This window comes from Chlorocebus sabaeus, chromosome 12 (genome assembly GCF_047675955.1).
Source record: "Chlorocebus sabaeus isolate Y175 chromosome 12, mChlSab1.0.hap1, whole genome shotgun sequence".
NCBI lineage: Eukaryota > Metazoa > Chordata > Mammalia > Primates > Cercopithecidae > Chlorocebus > Chlorocebus sabaeus.
Genome location: NC_132915.1, coordinates 14,454,879 through 14,482,222, shown reverse-complemented (window position 1 = coordinate 14,482,222; position 27,344 = coordinate 14,454,879). Strand labels below are relative to the sequence as shown.

The 27,344-nt window shown below is 43.9% G+C and overlaps 1 protein-coding gene across 2 annotated transcripts in view; it reads right to left on the bottom strand.

Annotated features, from left to right (window-relative positions):
• FRMD3 (FERM domain containing 3) overlaps positions 1-27,344 on the bottom strand; it is a 292,877-nt gene that overhangs the window by 25,588 nt on the left and 239,945 nt on the right. For both annotated transcript variants that reach the window (XM_073021498.1, XM_007969584.3), the window contains exons 11-13: positions 20,907-20,981; positions 20,544-20,612; positions 12,416-12,540 (exon numbers count right to left, since the gene is read on the bottom strand). In XM_073021498.1, the coding sequence (XP_072877599.1) occupies positions 12,416-12,540; positions 20,544-20,612; positions 20,907-20,981 (269 nt within the window). The remainder of the gene's footprint in view (positions 1-12,415; positions 12,541-20,543; positions 20,613-20,906; positions 20,982-27,344) is intronic.

Here is a 27,344-nt window from a genome sequence, read left to right as displayed (position 1 = left end):
AAAAGAAATAGCCATACAAAGACCAGAGAAAAGACCCTCCTGGGTGGGGGAAACAGCTCTTGCAAAGGTCCTTGAGATTGCCATGAGCTGAGCCTATTCAAGGGAGAGTGGGAAACAGTCTGAAGGGTGGGCAGGAGACAAAGCAAGTAGGGCTTCACAGGCCAGAGGAAGGAGCTGAGATTTTAACATCACTAGATCTGAGCTCCACTTACCAAAATAATCCCCTGGCTACTGTATGGAAAATATGTATGGGAGGAGGGGGATAGGAGTGGAAGCAGAGAACCCCTCAGGCAATGACCGCAGCATCCAGTAGACAGAGAGGAGGGGCTGCACATGGCTTGGGTGGCCGTGGAAATACATCTGGGTTATACTGAAAAGGTTAAATAGGATTTTGCAGATGGATTTGACAATTCAGTATCTTATGACCACTGGGCAATGGGAGAAGTTTGAAGGGAAAGGCAAGCATTTACAAGTCTGACTCTACTATTTAGGCAAATTGTTAACAAACAGCCTGTTCTGGAAACAGAACATGGCCCCAGGGGACATAAGACATGAAGGATGACCCAGGCAGACTGTCAATCAGCAAGCAGGGGCACATCCCCAGCCACAGGGTCAGAGTCAGAAGTATGGTCTAGCCCCAGGAACAAGGGCCGTCAAGGTCCTGGGGGAGCAGAGTGCTGGGGGTGGGGGCAGGGACTAAGGCAGGGACTCAGGAAAGGGAAGAAGGTGGGCATGAGAGCCAGAGAGCAGGGCAGAGCAACAGAGAGAGCAGACTAAGGGCCCATAAAGAGGGCTGGGCTTGGGCTTCTCAGTTCCCTCCCCAGTAAGGGTACAATTGGTCCTAGAGCTGGGGTGGGGCCAAGCCTGTATTTAGGGGCCAATTTGTTCAGCTAGGCCAAGGGGCTAGGCAGGTACTGAGAAGACCACAGATCACAAAGGATGCTCTATTTTTTAAATATGGATACCCCTTTCTTTAATAACAAAATTTCCAGCCTATGTTCCGATTATCAAGTGAGTCATTCTGACAACCCTATTTATTTCTCTTTCACTCAAAGCATCTGTCCATTATCACATTTCTAATGTTGATGTGGCAATATGAAGATTTTAAAAGTTCCCAATTGGATGCCTCTAAAGTGAGGGCTCTTTTAGGAAAAAAGTTAAACCTTGCATTTAAATATCATTGTTCCCCATTCTTTGTGTTTCAGTTACCACATTAAAAAAGATGATGATACCATTTGACCCAGCAATCTCATTACTGGGTATATATCCAAAGGAATCTAAATCATTCTATTATAAAGATACAAGCAAGCGTGTGTTGGTTGTGGCACTATGCACAATAGCAAAGACATGGAATCAACCCAAATCCCCATCAATGAAAGACTGGATAAAGAAAATGTGGTACATATACACCATGAAATACTATGCAGCCGTAAAAAAGAACAAGATCATGTCCTTTGCAGGGACATGGAGGGAGCTGGAAGCCATTAACTTCAGAAAACTAACCTGGGAACAGAAAACCACACACCGAATGTTCTCACTTATAAGTGGGAGTTGAACAATGAGAACACATGGACACAGGAAGGGGGACATCACACACTGGGGCCTGTCAGCAGGGGATGTGGGGATGGAGAGCATCAAGATAAATAGCTAATGAATATAGGGCTTAATACCTAGGTGAGGTAATAAGGTGATAGGTGTAGCAAACAACCATGGTACACGTTTACCTATGTAACAAACCTGCACGTTCTGTACGTGTATCCTGGAACTTAAAATTAAATTTAAAAAATTTTTAAAGTTAAATAAAACCATCTTTCATAGAATAAAAAGCAAAAAAGAAGATGGCTATCCCTTTTGCTTTCAAAAGCAATGAACAATGATCTAAAACCATGTAAATAAGAACAGCAGCAATCTGGAGAAAGAATTATTAAAGAACAATCAGAGTGAAGAAGAAACTCAGAAATAATCTTATCTTGTGTTACAGAAGAGAAAATAAGATCTAGGTGGTATCAATGTCCAGCATGTGCCAGAAAAGAAGTAAACGTTTATCAAATGAACAAAGCTTGGCCCTCTCATTCTCTGTCCAATGCTCTTCTTGCCACCAGAGAATCCCCATTAATATTGTATTCAGAGTCCACTCAAGTGCAGTCTGGCACCTGTGTATATTGGGGACTTAGGGGCCACCCTACAATGCTTAAATGAGAGTGACACAGCACCTACCCAATAGCTTGGCAAAAGCCCTGATTGTGTTTGGGTGACTCACCCTGGTTTACCGGAGTGATAGACCAAAAGCATGTAAAATGGCATGTCACCACCGTAACTAGAGCAGACAGTTCTCACATCTATTTTGGAATCTAGGGCTTTGGCATGAACAGAGATTTCAGAGTTTCAAAAACACATCCCCCGCCCCCCTTTTCGTTTTGGTAGACTCATCTTCAAGATCTAGAGCAGCCGTTTCCAAATCTTCTTTTGGGGAAAAAATGTTTGTACATACAAATAACTGCATATTTATTTATAAATTAGATACATGTTTATCTGTCATTGTATATTATGCACATTATAAAACCTATACAATAGAAACTTTGTAAAGAGGTGATAAAAATAAAGTATCAGTAGAAGTCTGAATAATTTCTTCCTGCACCCCAGTGGATCACTGTATGTACCCTGCTCTGGAAGCCACAGTTCTAGGACCTCCAATTCACCATCTGCCAAACCAGGAAGGAGACTGCACTCCTGTTTATGGCACTGAGTGTATAATCCCAAGACCCAGTCTTGAGCCAGCTGAACACAGCCTCTTCTCTGAACCTTGCCTGTACTGCCTCAGATCTATTATAAAGAGTCTGCCTAAAAGAATGGTAACCAGCACACACTGCCCAACACTTTCTCCCATTTCAGTGGCACTGGATCTCAAGAGAAGGGAGGAGAAGGAGGGAGAGGCTCTGAGATCCTGTCTCAATTATAAGCTTGGGGATTGCAAAGAACATCTACTTAACACTCACTACCAACCCACTGACAAAAATGCAAGAAAATAGAACGCCATGCATCTAACACTCAGAACATTCTAGCTTCTGCTTTCTAGCAACAATCGGTTTAGTAATATTTTCACCTTTCCCCTCCTGTAGTTTCTTAGGGAAGTGGTGAGTGTTTATTTATCGAAGTGCCAAGCAAAATGTCTTCCCTCCGCAGACCACACTCTGGCTGTCACAGCTGGTCACACAACGCTCTCCTCTGGCTCAAATCCCAGCCCTCAAGGACTATGACTAGACTACTTCCTAGGACACTTGACTGACTGATTTTTTCACCCTAGCCAAGTCCTTTGAAGCAATTAATTACTATTAAGTGGGGCAGCAAAATGCTCACCTGAGCAGGAGGAATGATTTGGGAAGCTCTGCTGCTGAATCGCTTCCACTAAGACCGTCACTCTTAACACAGACTGTAAGCAAATGAGTAATTAGAACTAGCCCCGGAGTGAGTCATTCCTTATTTAATGAATTCAACTTTAAAATCAGAACATGATTCCCGAAGGGAACGAGCTTCCTGTGGGAAGTCTGTTTCCCCTGCAGCGTGTCTCTACCAAGAATTCTGTTTGCTGCAAGACACTGGGTCCCCAGCCTTCTCACCATTCCTTCTAGGGTGATGGAAGTCTCTGGGGCGTCAGCAGGTCCTGGCATGCTGTGCTGGAAAACCAAAGCCTTGCACACTGTCCCATATACACAAGAGCTCTTCTCATTGAACCACAGAGATCACCCATACTTAAGTAAAATATGTTGTCTCTTTGGATCATTCATTTGCCATAATTGAAAAATAGATGTAATTCCTTAGTTATCCATTCTGTTTTAGCAAGAAGCAGTTGAGTCGTTTTAGCTGTGTTCAATGTCATCTAAGATAGCTGGGCCAGGAATCTGAGAATAAGGATGTAATCCCAGCTCTCCAGAATATTCACCCAACCATGTGACATTGGGTAAATTTTCTCACCTTTCCAGGCTTTCCCGTTTGTAGAAGAATCCTGAGGAAATATGTTAGATCAGAGGCCAGCAAACGTTTTCTGTGAAACCTTAGATTGTAAATTTCAAGCTTTGCTGGCAAAATTTTAAAAGTTAAAAGTTGAAGTTGGTTAAAAAGAGGCAAATTGGAGGATATTCTATAGGCACTTTTATCATCATCTAAAATGTAGCTGTTCACTTGAAGGCCAGAAATAAATGGTGCTGGGCCCACCACATGCTGTATGTTGCTAACCCCTGTGGCTAGACCTTCCTCAATACTCCCTTTAACTCTTGAAAGCTATGAAAAATACTCCTGTCCCCAAGTTCCCATCCTCATAGTAAAAAGACCTCAAGCCACAGTCTTGGATTGGTTTTTTTACCTTGACACTCAGCAAAAAGAATCAGAGTTAAGAGCTAGAAAGCATTTAAGTTGTGCTCAAATCCAATCTTCTTGTTTTGTGGATGAGGAAAATGAAGCTCTAAAAGGTGGACAGTCTTGTCTGTGGTCACCCGGCTGCTTGGCAGAGGAGCCAACACCAGATTTCATCTGAGACATTAATGCAGAAAGACAGCAGCCACCTGAACCACTGCTATGCTTCCACTGTGGGATGCTATATCTCATAAAATGCACTATTTGTGGAGAATTAGCCAACTACAGAATTGAAATGATGCACACTATTGGCGTCTTAAGATGTAAAATACAAAATCTTTGCAAGATAAAATGCACTGAGTTTGCATCAGGAACAAGGCACTGAGCTTCCTTACAACACAGTAAACACCCAAAATTTCTAAATCATCTTTCAAGTAATATAAACTTGTCATGAGTATTTCAGTTGTCAGTAAAAAAAAAAAAAAAAAAAAAAAAAAAAAAATCCCAAAGTTCCAAAGATGAGAATAGCTCCAGAGGAAAACACAAAAGAAAAGGTAAAAAGCTTTTGAAAAGACTGCAAAATAGGAATCTGCAGAGCCTGCTCAGGACTTTATGTCTTGTCCTCTAAGCTGTTCTTGGCCTCTTCTACCCTAGAGGAGCTGCCGACCTAAACTGTGGTGCTGTCTTCAAGAATTCAATAGGTGTGATAATTCTGAATTTTTGTTTTGTTAATCCGATACTGCAACTATAAACAAAAACAGGAGATGCCTTCTGCTCTGTGGAGGCCTCCTAGCTCCTGCAGAAGCAACTCCAGCTACTATGTGCTTATCAGCAGCTGGAGACTATAGATGCCATTCAATAAGAACGTTCAGGATAGCCCGAGCATGTGCAATGCTAATATAACGCTTAAAACAGCACTTTGTATGAGTTCCTTCTAATTTAGGACATTTAACACATTTGTCTGTATTTGTGTTAAATATGTTCCCAATTCATTGTTTGATCTCCAGTTCAATTTCCGATGTGTTTTCATGCACCAGTGTTTTCAACATTAAACAAACAAAGCAGGAATTTTAAGAATTTAATATACTGGATAACCGCAACTGCATTAACGTGTATAGGGAAGGAAGAAATTGCTAATGTATTAACATTGATTGCCTCTAGGAGGGGGCAAGCTGGGACTTTTTTTTTTTCCTCTCATTTATGCTTTTTTGTGATTTCTAAATTTTTTAGAAGATGATGTACAAGCTTTATAATGAAAAATAAAGCAAATAGCAATCACGAAACCCTGTGGTAGGGACAAGTCTAATTAGAACTAGGGTTGGTCAGTCCATCACCAGAGAGCAGGAACCATAAGGGGAAAGGTGATGCCACAGGATTCATAAACAGCTTCTGCATTTTCATGGATGTAACACAAAAGAAATTTCAAAAACACCACTGCAGGCCAGGCATGGTGTTTCACTCCTGTAATCTCAGCACTTTGGGAGGCTGAGGCGGGCAGATCACAAGGTGAAGAGATCAAAACCACCCTGGCCAACATGGTGAAACCCCATCTCTACTAAAAATACAAACATTAGCTGGGCATGGTGGCATGTGCGTGTAGTCCCAGCTACTCAGGAGGCTGAGGCAGGAGAATTGCTTGAACCCAGGAGGCAGAGGTTGCAGTGAGCTGAGATCATGCCACTGCACTCCAGCCTGGCAACAGAGCAAGACCCCGTCTCAAAAAACAAAAACAAACAAACAAAAAACACCAGTGCATCACTGCTAATGCATATGTCCTGAGACATCTGAGTCAAAGGGAAGAAATGGCTTAGCATCTGGGGGAAAATGGTGGGAAAAAAGACACCAAAGGCATGAGAAAAGGGTAAATTTGTCTGAGCCATGGCCATGGAACTACAGAAAGGAAGAAAAGAGACAGGAGAATGTTCATGTCAGACAGGCAGGGAGGAAGACCAAACCTGGTAGAGGGTAAGATAAGGAACTCACCATGGTATAACCACAGCAATCTTGGGCTGTCAGAGGCTTCACCAGTGACAGATCAGAGCAACTGTGTAGTGCATGAAAAGCATACGCACAGACAATGCAGCAGCCCCACCAGTCACCTGTTATGTGTTCGGGTGGAGAGTGGGTGGGACCAAGAGTATGGCATGCCTGATGGATGAGGACAATACTCTTTTTACATGTGCAAAATGCCTTTGCATGTTCACACACAGACTTTATAGAATTTCAATGAAACCACATTAAGCCATCTATGGTTAGGGCTAGACACTGCAAGCAACCTTTTGAACATCCCTGCCTCCACCTTCCACACACACTTCCCATCACACGCACAACACAAGCATGCATTCACATATACACTCAGCACAAGCACACACATGCACATACACAAACATTTACAGGGATGGTGCTAAAGGGTGGCTTGTGAGAGTTAGTTTTACCATTCTCTTAATTTCCATCTATTCTTCAATAAAGATACTTTCTGGATCATATGCAAAAGCAGCTTCACATGATCCTTTAATCTAACACCCATTGCCACCCCCAAGACTCTCCTTTATAGAAATTCTGGTGTCTCCACTGTGCTTTCATTTTGCCAGTAAGGGGAAAACAAACATTTTCAACTCTTATTTATTGCAGTTGAAAGCCATGCATGGCTTTTCTACTATGTTTATGCCAGCCTGCACCACTGCTATGGCAGACGCCAGTGATCTTCATTGTGTGTCTGTAATTGCCAGTTACCAAGTCTCACATGATTAATTTCACTCCCCTTCTCTACCACAAACCAGCATTCTTCCATAATGAGAACATATACTCTACCGATAAAATGCAGAAGCACGGTGCTATCTACACTATGGGGAAACCTGCTCCATTTTGCATGTGAATTTATTCAGATTAATAAATCCTTAAAATGTCATTTTCACCGAGAACAATTCCCACTGTAAATTTTTTCTTCTCTTGAAATTCTCATAAGCTCTAAGCGGCACTCTTCGAATGGTTTGCCATTCTCATCTGAAGTTTTCCACAGCACTAATTCTCTCAGATCCTGTAACCGAGCAACTTTTGGGTGAGTTTTGAAAACGTTCCCGTTGCCCAGTGGTGCCTAGGAACTGATTTTGTTTTTTCTCCACCCTGACATAGCCAACTTGAGACCTAATCCTCCAGCTGTCATATGGCTGAATGGGGTCACACATTTTCCCAGAACAACACTGCATTAATCTGGGCAATAATACTCTGCCCAGCTGTCTTTGAGAAACTTGAAAAGAATGGAAAAAGCTGGTCTGATAAATGGGTGGTCATGACCCCAGAGGGCCACGGCAGTGCCAGAGATATCCCTACTAATCACACCATCTAAGACAAGGTAACAGGACATTCCCATGACCTCACAGAGATAGATTCCATAAGGTAAGCCTTTCTTCTCCCAACCTGATTTTTAAAAAATTTTAAATTAGGCAACACTTTTTTTTTTTTTTGAGACAGAGTTTTGCTCTTGTTGCCCAGGCTGGAGTGCAATGGCATGACCTCGGCTCACTGCAACCTCCAACTCCCGGGTTTGAGCAATTTTCCTGCCTCCACCCCCCAAGTAGTTGGGACTACAGGCATGTGCCACCACGCCCAGCTAATTTTGTATTTTTAGTAGAGACGGGGTTTCACCATGTTGGTCAGGCTGGTCTCGAACTCCTGACCTCAGGTGATCCACCCGCCTCAGCCTCTCAAAGTACCAGGATTACAGGCGTGAGCCACTGTGCCCGGCCATTAGACAACACTTTTAACAGGGCTCCAGCTGCTGATCTTGACCCATTTATAAATCTAGTTCCAAAATATGTGATTTGAGACCCCTAGACAAGAATCTGAACCACTATATCCATATTGGGAACAGTGATAACAAAGGTAAGTGGTGACATTGAGTCTCCACCACTGTGTTTGAAGCTCTGAGAAGCAACAGTAGTATGCAACTCTCTCGATGACTCCAACAACTCAACAAAATCATGCTGGCCGTAGACTCTCTGTGTGATGCTGACATACCCCTGAAACCTTCCTGGGTCTCTATATTCTCATCTTTAACATAAAGAGGTTGAAGGATTTTCAACTCAATGTCTCTGAGACAAGAGCAGGACCTGGATGGTAGGAGTCCACAGACTATGTCCCTACCATGTAACCAGCGACCCTGTCTCCACAACTCTGCCTCTCACTGTGCCTTGTATCCACTGCCTCCTCCCTAGTTGCATTCTCTCTGCCTGCTTCAGCCCTTGCACATCTATTCTCTGGGCTCCTCCAGTGGTTCCTGTGTAGTCTGTGCCTCCAACCCAGTGGTTTCTAACCAGAGAACTATTTTGCTTCCCATGGGCAACTTGGCAATATCTGGAGACATTTTGGTTGTCAAGATTGGTGGGGTCCTTCTGGCATCTACCGGGTAGAATCTAGGGAAGCTACTAAACATCCTACAACGCACAGGAACCCCCCAAAAAGAAATGTCTAGCTCAAGAAGTCAGTGGTTCTGAGGTTGAAAAACTCCGCTCCAGCCCTATCTGCCTCTAATCCATTCTCTACACATCACCAGAGTTATACAAAATACAACTCCCATGGCATTGACATCATTCCCATACCTGAAATCCCTGAAATCCCTCAGTGCCTCCCAGCTGCTCTCAGGTTAAAGTCTAAATTCTCCTGCAAGTCACACGAGGCCCATAATCTGGCCCTCTCCTAACGTTCTGCCTCACCTTCACCATCCCCCAGAACTTCTTCCCTGAAACCACACTCACACCTCATGCAGGTGAAACACACCACTCTATTTTCAACTTTTCCTGTCCGTCTCTCCCATTTATTCCTTAGCCCGCTGATTTTATGTCAGACACTCCAATGGGACTAAAAAGGAACGGATGCCCTGAAGGCAGCTCAAGGCACTGATATCCAGTGGGGCACACAGAAAAGTGAGCACACAATTCAATCAGCGGAGGCAGAACTTTGTCATCGCCTCTGTGATCCCACTGCCATCTCCCCAGTGGGCTGTGAGCCTCCGGAAGAGAAAGCACCTTCATGTCTTCATCATTATAGTCCATAGGAACTTGGACACGGTAAGTGCGGTCTACAGGGTATACAACTTGCATTTGTCACAATTGTTGCATTAAGGAATGAATGAATTCCTAGCCTCTTTAAGTTTGGCTCTAGCACAGAAATAAAAAGAAATGAAATATTAAAATATAGAGATGAAACAAAATTCTTCATAGTGCATGAGCTCAAAAGCCCAGAAACAAGGCCCATTCACAAAGATGGAAACATCTTCTTTGTTTAGAGCTCTCATCTGTCTCTCTCCTCTTTATAAATCTGAGAAATGTAAATCTATAAAACAGGTATCTATCTAATGGAATGCCTGAATCCCATTGCTTGACACTCAAAGACAAGAGCCATGGAGCGGAATTTGACTAGTAACAGGGGTACAACGGTATACAGAACGCAGAGCTACAACTGCAGTGGAAATCATACTTTGAATTTTGTGGTACCTAAGATAATTTTGCTCTTACTCACCAAGCACGGTGGCTCACACCTGTAATCCCAGCACTTTGGGAGGCCAAGGCAGGCAGATCACAAGGTCAGGAGATCGAGACCATCCTGACTAACACGGTGAAACCCCGTCTCTACTAAAAATACAAAAAGTTAGCCAGGCATGCGGCAGGCGCCTGTAGTCTCAGCTAATTGGGAGGCTGAGACAGGAGAATGGTGTGAACCTGGGAGGTGGAGCTTGCAGTGAGCCGAGTTCGCACCACTGCACTCCAGCCTGGGCGACAGAGTGAGACTCCGTCTCAAAAAAAAAAAAAAGAAAAGAAAAAGAAAGAGAAAAAAAGATAATTTTGCTCTTACTCTAAACTGAGAGAATCATTATATTTATTGAAAAATTAACAATACTATTGTTTCTACTTCTCTTGCTTTTTAATTCAGTCTATATCCTGAAAGTTATTATGACTTGTCTGAACTTTAAAACCCACAAAGATGCTCTGTCAGGGGACAAATCTCCCGGAGAAAATAATTTGATTAGATATCAATAGAGCTACTGTGGACTTTTGAAGAGAGAGATCTATCAGTTTGGCTTTACAACCGGTAAAAGAATGTAAGATGGTTCTTTAAAACAACTGGGAAAATTGAAAAGGTAGCTTATGCATTCCTGTCCTGTCATGAGAGTCTTTAAAGTTTTTTGCAGTTAATTATAATTGTTTGTCTATCGGCCATACAGTTGCTATGTCAAAAACACACCTAGTATTTAGCAGTGGAACCTCATAATAGAAAATGGAGCAAAACAGATATCCCTAACTGAATGGAATGAAGAGTATGGAGGAAAGTTTGACCAGGTTCCCTTTCACATCTTGGGGGATCATAAGGCAGCAGGCTTAGGCTTCCATATTCCCCATAACAGTCATTCAACCCTTCTGGGCCTCCAAATTGTATTCCCATCTAAGCTTCCATCTTTGCAGACAAGGCACAGTCACAATTCCAGTTGTGAGATGTCCTTTCTCTTTTCTTCTCTATTAGCCACACCCTCCTTCATTTAACCTTGGGATAATCACGACCTTCAGAAAAAATGATTTTCACTCTGAGCAATATTCCAAGCATATAGGAAGAAACTCAGAAAACCATTAGTGACCAGAAATGAAAACTGCTTTTCTTTCATTTGCAAAACACACAAAAACAGATAATCTGCTGAAAAACACAGACAAGCAACATGGACCCAGAGGCCCTTGGGCTAAGCAAATTAATTTGGCATGGAACTTACAGAGTTCATTGTTAAGATCGATAACAAAAGTCATTTATAACAAGAGTGTTGTCATTATCATCGTCTCTAATAGTCCAATTGAAGACAAATAGTGTCTTCTAAGATCCCATCTTTCATGCTTTGCACACTTTCCCTCCATCCATGGAATTTTTGGCATCCAGTTGTCCAGTTCTCCTAACCATCAAAGCTGCCTTTCAGGAAAAGATTTGCAAGAATTTTTTACATGTCACTGCAAATTGGTTGCTGCTACCGATCTCAAGGGTATCTGCATTCCAAGCCATACCCTTATTATAGACTAAAAAGTTTTCTTCTATAAAATAAATTCTTGACTTGAAGCTGGAGGTAAAGGTGATCTTTCGGTGACAGAGTGACCTGCCCTCTTGAAACTGCCCAGTATCCAGATTTTCAGTGATGAAACCAAAATGACAAAGTTAAGAAAATGCATGTTTGTATTCAAAGGTTCCAATAACTTTATTCTGTGTGTACTTGTTTTCAATTTAATTATTTTCATTAACTTAATTTAAACAAATATTTGAAATTAGTAAAAATGTGAGGTGTCTGCAGGCGTCTGCAGCAAACAGTGTGGTGAGATTCTTCCTTGAAGTAAGGAGAGTCCTTCAATACAAAGATGCCTAGAAACACACATACTATTGTTATTTTTAAAAATATAACAAATTTCAGTGTTGCAGTGGACACTTCACTTTTTTTAGCTTGTATCAAAACTGTTGGACAATGTAAATGAAGGATCAAGAACAAGAAGCTTGGGGGACATAAATGGGATGACCAGTGTAGAGGTACTTGTGGAGAATTCTTTACTGCCACCAATTTAATTGTGATTACAGTGACAAACATCACCATTCAACAGAACTTTTGGTGATAAATTATCTCAGTCTCAGTGTCCAATATGGCAGCCAACCAGCCACATGTGGCTACTGAGCACTGGGAATCTGGCTAGCGTCACTGAGGAAGTGGATTTTTAATTACAATGAATTTAAACTTAGTTTAATACAGCCACACATGGCTAATGATTACCGTACTGGACTGGTGTAGGTCTAACACCATTAGTCCTTTCATATATAATTTTAGAAATACTTTATACCAGTGAACTCTCTCCAGGAGAAAGTAATAGAGCTCCCAGTATCATACAGCCTTCCAGCTGCAAAAAGCTTATTTACTAAGAACATAGTTTACGGCTCACTCCACCCCATACACTAACCCATTACCCATCATATGTGGAATCGGTGCCTCCTTTGTTTTTTCCGGAGAAAGCCTGCAGCACCACCCTTTGGGATGAAGAGACTGACTTACCCTCAGCCAGAGGAAGTTCTTCTTCTTGCTCGCTGGGGGAAGGAAGCAGGGGCTGCAGGGGTTCCATGTTAATGATGAGCTGTTTGTTCAAGGAGTGGGAACTGCGGCTCTGAGAAATGTTGGCTCTGAAAACAGACACAAGACAGACAGGGTTGGTTTCCATTGCAAACGCTGGCCCCTCCACCTCAGCGGCCTGCCAAAGCTTCCACTTTGTGTCTAGAGGGAACTATCTCTAGACACAGCATGAATTGAGCCAGTGGTAAAGACGACATAACATTCAAGATAAATGCCCCTTTCTGCCCTTAAGGTCCTGACAAAATATCCCTCTGTTCTATTGCAATCCAGCGAAAGAAAATACAGTTCCTAATATGTCACCAGCCCTGAGCATGCTAGGTGACAGCCTGGGTATTTAAAAAAAAAAAAAAAAAAGCAAGAAGAAACAAGAAGAGATGGGAGGCAGCTAGCACTGAACTAGATATGCAGAAAGGTGAATGACGGCCATGGCTCGGAGAAATGTAACAACCACCAACAAACAAAAACACAAACCCCTGCCAGACAGATGGCACACATGTTCTACAGCTATAAGCTATCTTTGTGTTGCTGGATGTCCAATGTTCATTATCAGTGTTTAATATTCTCAGAGTTACACCCTACTCACTCACTGGCCATGGCTCTGCTTTCTCCCCTGGAAAGGAGCATGCAGGTGTGTCAGTGGCTGAGACCAGCAGCAGATAGCAAGGAACTGTGCAGGTATCTCGTTAAACCTATTGGTTGGCAGCCGGGGAGCCCACTTGCCCTACCTGCTGCAGAGATACCAGCTGTTTGCCCTAGTCAGACTGCAGGTTTGCAGTTTTGAGCATGCTTCCCCGCTCCCCATGCTTCCTGTCAAAACCAAAAACAGTGCATATTTTGAAAAGGAGTCAAATGTTTTCTTCCCCTGGAAGCCCTCCTGGATTGCTCCTCCCAATGCACACCGTCTCTCTCTCTTCCTCTCTCTCTCTCTCGCTCTCATTTGCTCTCCCTCTCTCTCTCTTACTTTCTCTTCTTTCATAAGTCACTGCATTTTTCACCTCTGTCTCTGTCTAGTTATTGGTGTACTGATCATCCCCACCTTGATAAGCACCTTAAGAGCAGACACTGAGCCAGCCATACTCGTGCGTCTCACTTGGCATCTTATGAAAATGTGTTCAGGTTTGAAACGGAAGTAAACCGAATGCAATCCTGGCTTGACATGTATTGCCATTTCAGCCTGGTCAGAATGTTCCCTAGACCGGCTGACAGGACTAACTTCCAGCCTGAGTGCTTCTGTTGGGCAAGAGGAGTGGGGAAGAGCAAGATGCCCGCCAGCATCTTGAATTAAAAGCTCCCATGGCTGGCATGGGCTAGAAAAGAAATTGATGAGGACTTGCTTAGCCATGGAGTCCTTTTCTTCATTATTTCATTTTATAACCGTTTACTCTGCAGCTGATATACGCGTATTGGAGATTCTGCTTTGTTCTAGAGAACTGTAGTCCTCACCTTAAGTAATTCACTGTCTAGAACCATACATTTTAAGCTTTCTCGTCTGAGACCTACATTAATAAATATTTTTTGTTTTTTTTTGAGACAGAGTCTCACTCTGTCACCCAGGCTGGAGTGCAGTGGCGCGATCTCAGCTCACTGCAACCTCTGCCTCCTGGGTTCAAGCAATTCTCCTGCCTCAGCCTCCCGAGTAGCTGGGACTACAGGTGTGTGCCACCACACCTGGCTGAATTTTTGTATTTTTAGTAGAGATGGGGTTCACTGTGTTAACCAGGATGGTCTCCATCTTCTGACCTCGTGATCCACCCGTCTCGGCCTCCCAAAGTGCTGGGATTACAGGCATGAGCCACCGCACCCAGCCCCAAGAAACACATTTTATATAATCTCCCTGTACCCAAATACATACAGGAAGAAGCACAACTGAAATTAATGTTTTTGGAACAATAGTTACATATCTATGTATAATCCACTATTATTAAAAATTCTACTTCATTTTAAGTCCTGGTCTTGATCACTACTTTATTTCATAACTACCTCCAACTTTTTTTTTTTTTTTTTTTTTGAGACAAAGTCTCACTCTGTCACCCAGGCTGGAGTGCAATGGCACAATCCCAGCTCACTACAACCTCCGCCTCCCGGGTTCAAGCGATTCTCCTGCCTCAGCCTCCCAAGTAGCTGAGATTACAGGCATCCACCACCATGCCCAACTAATTTTTGTATTTTTAGTAGAGACAGGGTTTCACCATGTTGGCCAGGCTGGTCTCGGACTCCTGACTTAAGGTGATCGCCCACCTTAGCCTCCCAAAGTGCTGGGATTACAGGCGTGAGCCACCACGCCCAGCCTTATGACTTCTTAATGTGCTATAGTCACAGCTGGAACACCATGCCTCTCATGAAGGTGACTGATGTCCAGGGTCCCATGGGAGCACGAAGGAGGGGCACCTAATCCTGTGTGAGTGAAGAGAGAGCCAGGAGTGACCTCCCAAGGGAGGCAAGGCCTGCAGCATATTCTGGTGAGCACAGTGCTTTTTACAGGGAAAGAATCGTAGATAGAGAAATCTTTACAGAAGGAAGGAAGGGAGGGAGGGAGGAAGGGAGGGATTAAAATTTGCCATGTGCAGTTTCTTCTTCTATTGTGAAGGTTCTCAGTTTTTGAGCCCTCCTGGGATTTATTCTGGCCATGGCCACTCATGACTATGATTCTAGCTCTGCAAAGTACAACATACTGTCATTCCTGTGTGGACTGTGTAGCTTTCTGACCTCTGAAAAGCCCATCCCTCCATTCTTGCACATGCAATTCTGAATTGCTCTACTCCACCTCTGACCATCCATGCCAGCTGGGCTGGCTGCTGTTCCTATCCCCAGGAATCACTGTTTATGCTACAACGATGCACCCTCAGTGAGCCTTTATGAGCTTATTTTGCTCCCCATCAGACCTCCTTCCAACATTCTTCAGCTGGAGATACCAAGCATCTTTCTGCCCCCACTCCACAACAATGAACTGTCCAGACAATTGCATAGCTCTAAGACAGCCTGGGTTCACCAGGCTAATATCCCAGGTATGAGCCTGCATTGGCATTGGATGGCTAAGAGGATGCCAGCTCGGCCCCTATATTCACAGGCTCCTGTTGCTCTGTTGTAACAGAGGCCTACAGCCAGGGATAGCGGCACACAGGGCATGCCTTGTATCAGACCAGGTGACTCCTGCAGTGGATTACAACCCCGGGACTCTCCAATAATATGACTCAGAGAAGAACATTTCTTCTCTGATATGTATAAGACTCAGATAAACTCAAAGGTGGATACAACTAGAGATTTCCCTGGAGCACAAAAAAAATCCAGGGCTCCAAGTCCAATGTCAGACATGTTGACAGCCTGGGGGAAAGAGTCAGCAAAATTAAAAAACAACGTGCCAAGTCTCCCACCTTTCCCTGTGGTGATGGCCTGAATGTCTGTGTTCCCTTAAAATTCATTTGTTGAAACCTAATCTCCAATGTAACGGTATTAAGAGGTGGGGCCTTCAGGAGGTGATTAGGTCATGATCACATTAATAGAATTAGTATCCTTATAAAAGAGGTCTGAGAGAGCTTGTTTGCCCCTTCTGCCATGGGAGGACATAGCAAGAAGGCACCATCTATGAGGAAGCAGGCATTTGCCACATGCTGAATCTGCTGGTGTCTTGATCTTGGACTTCCCAGCCTCTAAAACTGTAATAAATAAATTTCTGTGGGCTATAAGCCACCCGGTCTATGGTATTTTGTTATAGCAACCCAACTGGACTAATGAATCTACCAACTCCTTTAAACTAAAGATCACAACTTCTTACTTAATTCTCTCTTTAAGCCTTTTTAAAAGTGCCAACTGACCATGGCTTCATTTAAAGCAAAAGCCCACCAGCACAACTGAACTAATGACAAATATAATATCCAAATTTGAGTGGCCATCTTCTTTTCATTTGCAAAGTGGTTTGTATAAACATTACCTCATCTTTTTCTCTCAGTGTGTCTTGCCTATAAAACAGGCACGGTAAATATCATATTTGCAGATGAGAAAACTGAGAGTCAGAGAGCTTAGGTAATGTGACTAAAGACGCTTATATGGGCAAACTTAGGACTCAAAGCTCAAAGCCAGATAATCCGATTCCTGGTCCAAGGCTTTTGCTGTGCTCCACATTGCCTTTCTGTATGATTTGGCCTGCAATGTCCCAAAGGAGATTCTGCTTGCTACCCCTACTGTCCTCCTATTTCTGGCTACATAAGGTCCCACTGTGTCAGGCACTTTCTTAAGTATGTGGACATGTCCCAGTTGGCTTCCACTCTGCCCTTCCACCTGAACTCCTGAGGTAACTGTGTTGATGCCCGTGGTCCCCCTAGGCCAGGCTAGGATACGTACCATGTTTCTCCAATCTCAGAATCCATCTATCAGATGACTCTGCAAAAATGTCTGGCCCACTTTGCAGCCTGCTCATGCATGTACTCCCAGCATAGAATGGTCTCCAGATGAAGTTGTCATTAAGAACTCTGTTGAAGTAGAAAGGTTTCCTTTGGGAACTACAATTATATTCTAATACTGGCAAATGTGGTTTGAATATACTTTATCCCATTTGTTTTTCTCATTGTGCTTGTAAGATGGGCAAGAAAAATACCACATTTACAGGTGAGGAAACTGACATTATGTAACTCAACTAAAAATTGCTTATACGGGCAGAGTCAAGACTCAAAAATGGTAGCATAAAATTGTGACTAAAGTGAGACTCCTGGAGTTCCTATATCCCTCCTTGAAATTGAAAGAAGTAGTGCCAGCCTCTAAAAACTCCACCTGGAGGGATTTTAATGTGAATGTATCTGTCATATTCCAGTTTTTCATTTTTGGATGAGAGATGGTACTAATATTATCACCACCTCATATTTCTATGGCACTTTAGAATTTTTAAAGCACTTTATTTTAATACTCATAACAGAGCCTAGAAGTTGGGCAAAGGGATGTTGTAAATCTCATTTTTTAGATGAGCAAGCTGATGATCTGATAAGTGATTTACCCAAGGCCATACAGCTGGCGAACAACAGCTAAGATCAGAGCCCACTCGTGACCCCTACACAGGTGCTTGTGTCAGGTACAAATGCTTCCTCAGAGTGTCTGCTGTGGTGGCTGCTATGCCCAGGTGGCTCACACAACCAGCCCTGGGCTCACCAAGCTACAGCCCTCTGCCTCAATGGGCCTCTGGAATGAGCAGATGATTGTCACCCAGTGGCCAGTTCAGGAGGGTTTTCATCAATGACGATCAGCAAGATAACATCAGAGTTAGCTTCTGCTCCTCTTTTTGAAGAAAAAGAAAAATTCCAAGAAAGTGTTCTCAGTCTGCTTCTGTTTCTTCACACAAACACACACACCTCAGCAGATGTAGGAGTCTGTGAACTTGGCATTATTTGAAGAGTAGAATCTCAGAATGTGAAGAAAACTCACTAATTAAAGCCTTATCACCACCATCCTAGACTATCACCTCTGAACACCCACCACAAGGGAAGGAGAGCTTATTACTACATTCTTACTTTTGACAGCAACTTCAAAGAAGCCAAAATAATTGGAAAACCAAACAATTGTCCAAGAGGAACAACTTCCTACCATACAACCAGCTACTGGGATGGAAGGAGGAGTTGCCTGCATGAAGGTTTCACACATCACTATGGCTCTGACCACAACGCTGTCTCTGGGGAGGTTGAGGTCCCCGGGGCAGCACCTTGGACAGATCTCATATCAAAGAAAATGACAGGTGCTGCTGTCATCCCATACTCCTAGTTCATGTATTCATTCAACAGCTATATATTGACCTCTACTATGTGTCAAGCACTGTGTTAGGTGCTGGGGGACATGGAGATGACCAAGATAGACACGGTCCTTTCTTCCCAGAGATTGCTTTGTAGAATTACATTAATCAAATTCTTCCTGGTGTTGTCAGAGATTTGAGAGATGCTGCAAAGAACCACAGAGGCATCCTAAGGATGTGAACTTAACAGTCTTTCATATGCCCAAGAGGAGATGGAAGAGAAAGAGCATGCAAAGCAGGTCTCAAGGGCCCCTAGGTCCTTGTTGGGAGATTTTAGAAGATTCCAGAAAAGGGAAACTATGATTTGGTGGATGCCTCAGTGTGTATCCACTTTCCTCGCACTCTGGGTTTCAGTCCACTCCAAGAAAAGTGCTTCACTCCAGCAAGCCTGCTCCGTTCACCCTTCCACCACCTGATACCAAGAGCCTGGCTACTCAAAGTGTGGTCCATGGACCAGCTGCATGGCCATCATCTGAGAACATGTTAGAAATGCAGACTCTCAAGCATCACTCCAGGCTTCTTGAATCAGAATCTGATTTTAACAGAATCCCAAGGTGCTCCCTGTGCAAGTTACAATTTGAGAAACCCTGAGCTAGAAAGCCTTGGTTTCCATAAATTATTCAAACCAAAATTTACAAGAGAAGTATTTAAAAATTATTTATTGACCTCATTAACCATCCAAAGATGGTAACTTTGAGACTCAAAAAGCCTTATCTTTTGGAATATGCTTTTCTGAAAGTATATTGTAAAAACAAAGTTTCCTGCTTTGTGCTACCAGGAGAACTCCCTCAGCATCAAGTATTTAAGACCAAACATTTGAGCTTCAACCTGAAAGAATAAAATTCATGCTGAACCACTTGGGGTAGTTCTGCCTCCACTACCAGCTTCTAAGAAAATGCCAGGTGCTTTCAGGGTGCTACAGAGAAAAGAGCTGAGAACACAGAAGCAGGACACTGGGGTTCTAGGCTTAGGTCTGCCATCAAAAAAAGTCAGGACCTTGGATAAAAGACTTAACCTGTCTGAGACTCAAGTTTCTTTGTCTACAAAACAGAAGCATCAAACCAGGCAATCCCTGAGGTCATTTCCAGTTCAAAGATTCTGAAAGGAATGAAATGATGTATTTTATCATTTTCTCTTCATTTCTGCTGCATTGAATAACTACAACTCGGGGAAGAGGAGGGAACCATGAAGATTTTTCTCATTGGTGGGTAGGCTGCAAGACTCTCAGGATCTGCACTGACGTGCCTGCAGCCAAGGTCCTCCAGCTTCTCTAATCCTGTAGTCTTCTGCTTCTTACAGTGCGATAGCCTGGTTTTGCAGACTTTCACATTATACCTTCTCACCAGGTCACCCCAAAGCAGAAACAAATTTTCTTCTGTACACGTCTACATGGGATATCGTGCCAACTGCACTTCTGCTCCCCCGTGTGGGAGAGAAGTGCCATCTGGATGCTTCTCCAGGCTGACTTAGCCACACTTCTGTGGGGCCACAGCCTCCTCCTGCCCAACAACCCCAAGAGACAGGGTGGAGAGGCACCCAGTTCACTTAGTCACCCTGGAAATGGAGGAAACTGGGAAAACCCAAGCATAAAGGAAACACCTGTGGGTTTCGAAGATGGGGAAGAAAGGGCAGGTGCAAACCACTATATGGGGGACTTTCTTAAATAATTGAGCTCATAGTGATCTTTCCTTAAAAAGTGGGAGGCATCATGATGAGAATGTTCGGCTTTAGATATGCAGCATATTTGAGGTTTAGGATGGACAATGATTTGTGTAAATTGTGGTAGTGGGAAGTCCAACATGGCAAGAAAATATTTAATTCTTAAGAATGACTGCATATCGTCACCTTAATGGAGATGTGTACTCTTGAGCCAACAATGACTAAGTCCTTCTTCCTCTGCATGGCTCTAGAGAGTAACAGTCCCATGAAAGGTAAGCCTGGATTCAGGCCAACAGGAACCAGTCAAATATGATGAATGCAGGCAGGAACAGAGAACTTCTAAGAGGATGAGATGACAGAGTTTGGCCAGGCAATGGCCCAGCATCCTGCTTGTTCAGGTGATGCTCCAGACCTAATCAATGACTCCCCAGAGAGCACATAACTCAAAGTGGAGCCCAGCTGTGCTCATGCCATGGCCCAGCCAAATCTGTCTGAGTGAGATGTCTAAGGAAGTGAGAATGTCCTTCTTTAATGCTGTATGTCACTATGCAAAGGGATGTTATAGGGAATTTGGAAAAGTCAGCTTTTAAAGCCGCTTGGAACCCGCAATGATCATCCACTCACCTGTGCACCTCAGGAGGCTCCCTCTGGATCTTGGAACTGGCCTCCACCACCTCTTTGGCAACTTTCCCACTGCAAAAGACAGAAACACATGTGTATGCACACATACTCAGAGAAGAATGGGAGAGGTACGCACAAGTGTCTTTCTGTTAACTTCGCAGGGGTCTGGCCCAGCTATAGCAATCATGAGGGGAGAAATTACAGTAGAGTTTGAGGGTGCCCTGTGAGCATAAGAGCAATGGAGTGAAAATGGAAGACTCAAACAGAGGCAAAAGCCAAAAGCCACTTATTTGCAAGCAAAATTTGGAAATTTACGTGGCTGTCCCATCCCTACCCCATCACTGAAATGGAACCATTGGTACCCACCTATATCGAAATCTACTTCCTTTAAAAAATATCTTGCTGCTTGATACGGTCTTGATCTGACTGGATTTTGCATACCTTTAAGAAAAAGCAAAGCACAGGTGGTAAGGACATTGGAAAGTCCACTTACAACATGTTATAGAGGTGTGGTGATGGGGTATTTTTGCCGCAAGAAAGAAATGTAATTAACCTTGTGACTCAGCCTGCATGTGCACACACAGACTAAAAGAAAAGCTTCACAAAAGAATAGTTACTTTCACTAAGTGTATAGGATTCTAATATTTTCTATGCTATTTCCTTTCATTCTTTCTAAATTCAAGACCCACATACTGGGTTTCATAATTCATTAGTGGGTCACAACCTGCAAAAAGGACTGGGCACTGATGATCAGAAGGAATTCTCCCCCACTCGCTATCTGAAGATATGGAGAACAGGGAATTTAGTGACATGGCATCAGTAAGTTCATGGTTATTAGGGCACTTTGCTGCCTATTCTTCTATCCACGGTGCAGCAGCAAACAGCTTCCTGGCAACAGAGGTCACTGACTATGCCACGAAGAACTCATTGTGCATTGCCCAAGTGAGGGAACAAGGGTCCCGCATCCCCACGGGAATGGTCACTGGCTTCTGTGTCACCATGACCCAGTGCCCTTTAAAAGAACCCACAGTGGTAGATGACTAAGATACACGAGGCAGAAGCTGCCCAGCCAAGAACTGATTCAGCACCTCTGAGCCCGACTCGTAAATAAGAACAAAACAACAACACTCTGAAAAGCAGTCTAGAGCCTGGGCTGCCGGGAGGCTGCACACAGGGCACTAAATTACTGTGACAGCTGAGGATGGCTCTACAGCAGTCACGTTAAGCCTTGTACAATTAAATCCAACAAGTTAGAAAGAACAGGCCTCAGAGAGTTCAGCATCATTTAAAATATTGATAGTCACAAAATCTTAAACACACACAGACAAAATCAATACGATCTGTAGCATCCTGAGCAAAAACATGCACAGAGCCAGGGAAGTTTCAGTGCAGTGATCCCCACCCTTGAGCCTCTTGAAGCTTCCTTTATTCACTCAGCAATTATTAACTGAGTGCCAACTCTGCTCCACACACCAAGGTAAGTACAGGAAAGACACGTAGCTGATCTAGCCTGGGGGCCAGAGAAGGTACCCTGAGGAAGGGACATCTGAGCTGAGATCCAGGGGCTGGAAGGTGTTAACCAGGGCCCGGTGATAAGCGGTGGTGGATATACCCAGCAGAGGGCCAGCAAGCACAAAAGCCATCAGCCTAAACATCTGGAGAACTAAAAAGACTCAATTTTTCTAAGTGAAGCAAATTAGGAATGGAAAACCAAAAATTCTATGTTCTCACTTCTAAGTGGGAGCTAGGCTATGCATACGCAAAGGCATATAGAGTGATATAAGGGACTTTATAGCCTCAGAAGGGGTAGGGTAGTAGGGGCCAGGGATAAAAACAACACATTAGGTGCAATGTACACTAATCTACAGGTGCTCCAAAATCTCAGAATTCACCACAATATAATTCATCCATGTAATCAAAATCCACTTATACCCCAAAACGTACTGAAATTTAAAAAAAACAAACAAAACACATTTTAAAAAGACTCAATGTGCATTTTCCCATGTTATTATTACTACACACACACATTTTTTTTTTCTTTTCCTAATAAAGAAAAGTGAATGCGCAGATGTACAAAGTAGAACAAGGGAAACTTGGACAGAGAGCGAGAATCCAACTTCCCAGGACCGGACCTTAAGCGGCCCTTATTAAGGATCTTGGTCTTTATCGACAGAACAACTGAAAGCCATAGGAACAATCTTCTGCAAAGAAGCCCCTTCCCACCCACCTGTGTAAACAGCCCAAGATGACACAGAAGGGCACTGGTCACAAATATTAAACAGGGAGAGTGAGATGGGCAGGGGAGGGCACAGGCCTTGGCAGGGGCATCCTGTCAGGGCAGGGCCCAGAGAAAACAGTGCAGGACCTCTGAGGACACACAGGGGCACATGAGAGCCAGTGTGCTGGCTGGAGCTTCCTTCCAGACCACACCCACTCACGAGGCTAGAAACCCCCAGCAAGCCGCATTGAGGTGGTCCCAGCTGCACCCCCCTCCTCCTCCTATGAGGACACGCCTGCTCTGGGCCCATCTGCACCCCCTAAAACTCCCCACCAGCCCACAGAGCTGTGGGCCTGACTCTTTATCTACTGAAGCCTGAGAAGAGAAAAGGACGATCACCTGTGCCCTCTCCCCGTCTTCTTGGCATGGTTGCTCCCAAGTCCTCAGAGGTAGGGAGAAGAGAAAGCTTTAAAGAAGCTTCGATTTTTTTATTGGATTTTTTTTTTTTTTAATTCCAGTATCCTAAAGAAGATTGTTCCTATGGCTTTCAGTTGTTCTGTCGATAAAGACCAAGGATCCTTGGGACACAATGGTCAGCCAAAAAAAAAAAAAGACTGAGTTTCTTAATTGGGTTTTTAAAATTCGAACTCAACACTTTGTCCATTCTACAGAAGCAACACATGAAGCCGGTGAAGCCGGCACAGGCGTGAGTCAACTTCCTGGCCACTCACGGCGTGCAGGGCAGAGGCGGTGGCTCTTTTTCACTAGTCTGGCCTCAGCTCTGGCCCTTCCAGGGCCCAGGAGGAAGCCACTATCATCCATCCGCTCAAACCCAGACTGGCCTTTTAGAGGGAAGTCTCAGTCTCAGCACTCCTTCCCAAAAACCCTCAAAGTGACTCAAAAGAAGCAGGTCAAAAGATACATTTCACAAAGAAGGCCAGTAGCTGTCTGCTCAGGATGAGCGGAGAGAAAAGACTGCGCTTCTCTCTGGCAGCGGGTTCCCCTGGAGGAGTAGCTGCAGATGATCTGATTTGCTCAGAGACAGTTGCCCGAGCGCATTCCCACAAATAACCTGCCCTCCCACATGTCCAGGTGAACTCCCAGAGCGTTTCAGTTGAGATTTTTAATGGAACGTTAACAGGGAGTTTATTCTGAGAGCTCAAATGACACCCACGCACTGGGAATTGGGAAACAAGGCTGTAGCGGGGAGGGCAATGGACAGAGGAGAGAGAATGGTGGCCGCGTTAAAGTACATGAATCCGGAGTACCAGTTCCCAAACCTGGCTGGGCATCAGACACCTGGAATAGGTATAAAAAAACACAGATTCTCAGGCTTTATCATGAGAGATTCTGATTCAGTGGGTCTGAAGAGGCGCTTGACTTTAACCAAGCACCCTAAGGGGATTCCAAGAAGTCCACTTACATTTGAGAATCTCTGTGCCCCCAAATTCGCCTAGGATGACCCAAGAGGTGACATTTCACCTGAAAGAACAGTGGTCCAGATTCCTAGTCACGTCTGGTTCTGTGACCTTGGTCATGCCATGTGGCTTTGCTGAGCCTCAGTTTCTCTACATATTATTAAAGGGGGAGGGTGTTATAATATTTCATGGTACTCTCAGGAGGGTTACACAAGAGTAAATGATTTGAAAGCACCTAGCATCATACCCGCTCATTATATAATAGTTTCCCTCTCTCCTTCCTTCCCACCTTCCTCCCTCCCTAATACCAGTCTCAAACCCCTTCATCACCTTCTCACTACGAAGCTACCAAAGCCAATCCTCTAAACTATGGAGGTTCCAGAAAACCATGTTAAACACTCTGAAAGCAAATCAAAGAGCTCTAACTCTAGCCAAAATGTTCCAAGCACTCTGTTTACCAGACTCTCCCATCCACAGCAAGCCCAGGGAAGAGTATTCTTCCCACAGAAAGCAATGAATTCACAGCCTCATTGGAACCGCAATTCGCTCTCCTATGGCCTTCTGCCTTCCTTTCCACCTGCCCTCTCCCACTTCAATCTCCAGCTCCCCATCAAAGTCCCAACATAAGAAGTATGACTATGCTCAAACATCTGACCTCACAAAGAAATCCAGCTCATCTCTGCAGGAGCACACCTCCCCTCTCCCCAACCTGCAATTTCTCCTCTGAAACCTGCTATTCCAGGGGCTTGGACGAAGGTCAGGATAGGTACTGGGCAGACATTGGGTGGTGCTCCAAGAGGCCACCTCTAGAATTAACAACACAGTTTCCCATTGACGTCATAATTTAGAGCTTCTGGAGTAACCATAACAATAAGAGCATTTACTACTGAGCCGTTAATATGGGCAATACCCCCTCCAAAGCACCTTTAATAAACAATTCCGTTTATCCTCATGGCTCTCTGCTAGAAGGAAGGAATCCGCATTATCACATAAGGAAAATAAGGCACAGAGAGGGTTCATCACTTTACATGGTTCCATGATAGAAGCGGCAGGAACCAGGCTATAAATCCAAGTCTGTCTGATTTCAGTATTTAAAACATCATGCTCTAGTCGTACTGGCTCTCAAACTTTAGTGAGCAACAAATCACCTGGAAGGCTTTTTAAAACACATCTCTCTGATTCAGTAGATTTGGGGAAGAGCCCAAGAATCTGCATTTCCAACAATTTCCGGGAGTGATGATGCTGGTTCAGGACCTGATGGGAGAATCACTGAACTAAAGCAATGTCTTAACCCCTCGACGGCACGTTAGCAACAACTGGGAAACTTTTAGCACTGCCAACACCTAGGTGCCTTGTTCCAGATTCCGATTTCTCAAAATAACAGCTTCGTCGAGATACAATTTACATACCTTAAATTTCACCCTTTTAGATTTTATACTTTGGTGGGTTTTAGTATAATTCATGAAGTTGAAAAAAGAGATTACAAAAATCAATCACCACTATCTAATACTAAAACATTTTCATCACCTCCAAAAGAAACCCCCTATCACCACAATGGGTATTGGCAGTCACTCCCTGATTACCCTCCTCATCTCACCTACTCCCAGCCAAAGCAACCGCTAATCTGCTTTCCATCTGTATACATTTACCATTTTAGATATTTTACTTCAATGGACTCATGCAATATATGGTGCTTTGTAAATGGTTTCTTTCACTTAGCATACTGTTTCCAAGGCTCAGCCATGCTGTAGTATCAGTTCTTCATTCCTTTTTATGGCTGAATAATATACCATTGTATGGATATACCATGTTTTGTTTATCCCTTCATCAGTTGATGGACATTGGATTATTTCCACTTTTTGGCTATTATGACGAATGCTGCTACAAAGGCTTGTGCACAAGTTTTAATGAAGACCCAGATTCTGCTCTAACTGGGTCTGGGGTAGGATACAGGGACCCATAGCACTGGTATTAATAGTTTTTAAAAGCTCCTCCAGGAGATATTAATGTAGCCAAGATTGAGAACTGCTGGTTTAGGACTTTATTACTTGGAGTGTGGTCTACAGACCCACAGCACAGTATCCCCTGGAATTTATTAAAAATATGGACTCTCATGCCCACCCCAGACCTTTTGAATCAGAATCCACATTTTAACCAGCTCCCCAGCTCATTCATGTGTGCATTAAAGTGTGAGAGGCACTTGTTTAGGGAGCTAGTCTGGGTTCTTACTTACCAAGCATAATACTGTTTCTTTGACAAAATGTACACCAAACTCTGAATAAGAAATGTACTAGGAACTGCTTTTATCCCCTGCACACAATTCCAAAACAAATTGGGAACAGAGAGTGTCATACAGCCTCAACCATGTATCTAGTACACAGCAAAAAGTGTGAGATAAAGACGCTGTGAATGAAAACATCAGTGAGCCCCTGAATCCCTCAATGCATCCAGTGTGCTTTCAGTGGACCAGCACCCAGAAACAGTGAGCTCTGGGGCTGGCAGCACCATGATAGACCACACATGGTATAAAGGAAGCTCTTAAATGGTGAATAAGTCTGTGCTGGAGATCCCCTGGGGTCTGGAGTAGGCGGGAAAACATCAGAGTTTCTGCGTCTGGGCTCCATTCCCAGGCAGATCTCAGAGCCAGGGCTTTCAAAACAGATCTGTGGCCATTGGCCAGCTGACAACCAGCAAGCGCATTTGCGTCCTAAAAGCACACTGGGGAATTCGCAAGCAGAGGCCCCGGGGCCTCCCCGCTCCCGTGCAGGTGAAGTAAAAATGGAAGGAAGAAACCATCCAGGAAACAAGATCAGGGCCTTGCTCTGCCAGCTGAAACCATTAAAATGCAGGGCCAGTGGGACAGATCTAGAAGCAGGGCCAGGACCTCTGCCCGGGGAAGGGTGGGCACAGTGGAGGAAGCAGGCATACCCCTGAGGTTACCAGAATCAGAGCCTTCCAAATGAAAAGGAATGGGCTCTTCATCCAACTGCTGCTCAAAATACTCTAACCGATAGCAGAGGGGGCAGTAATAGAGCAGCAGCTTCTGTTTATCAATGGTTCATATGCCTGGCAGAACTGAACACAGCAAGGCAGGTAATTCAGTCTCATTTCACAGATGAAAAATAAAGATGAGGCTCCAAGAAATTAAGAGCTTTGTTCCAGGCCACA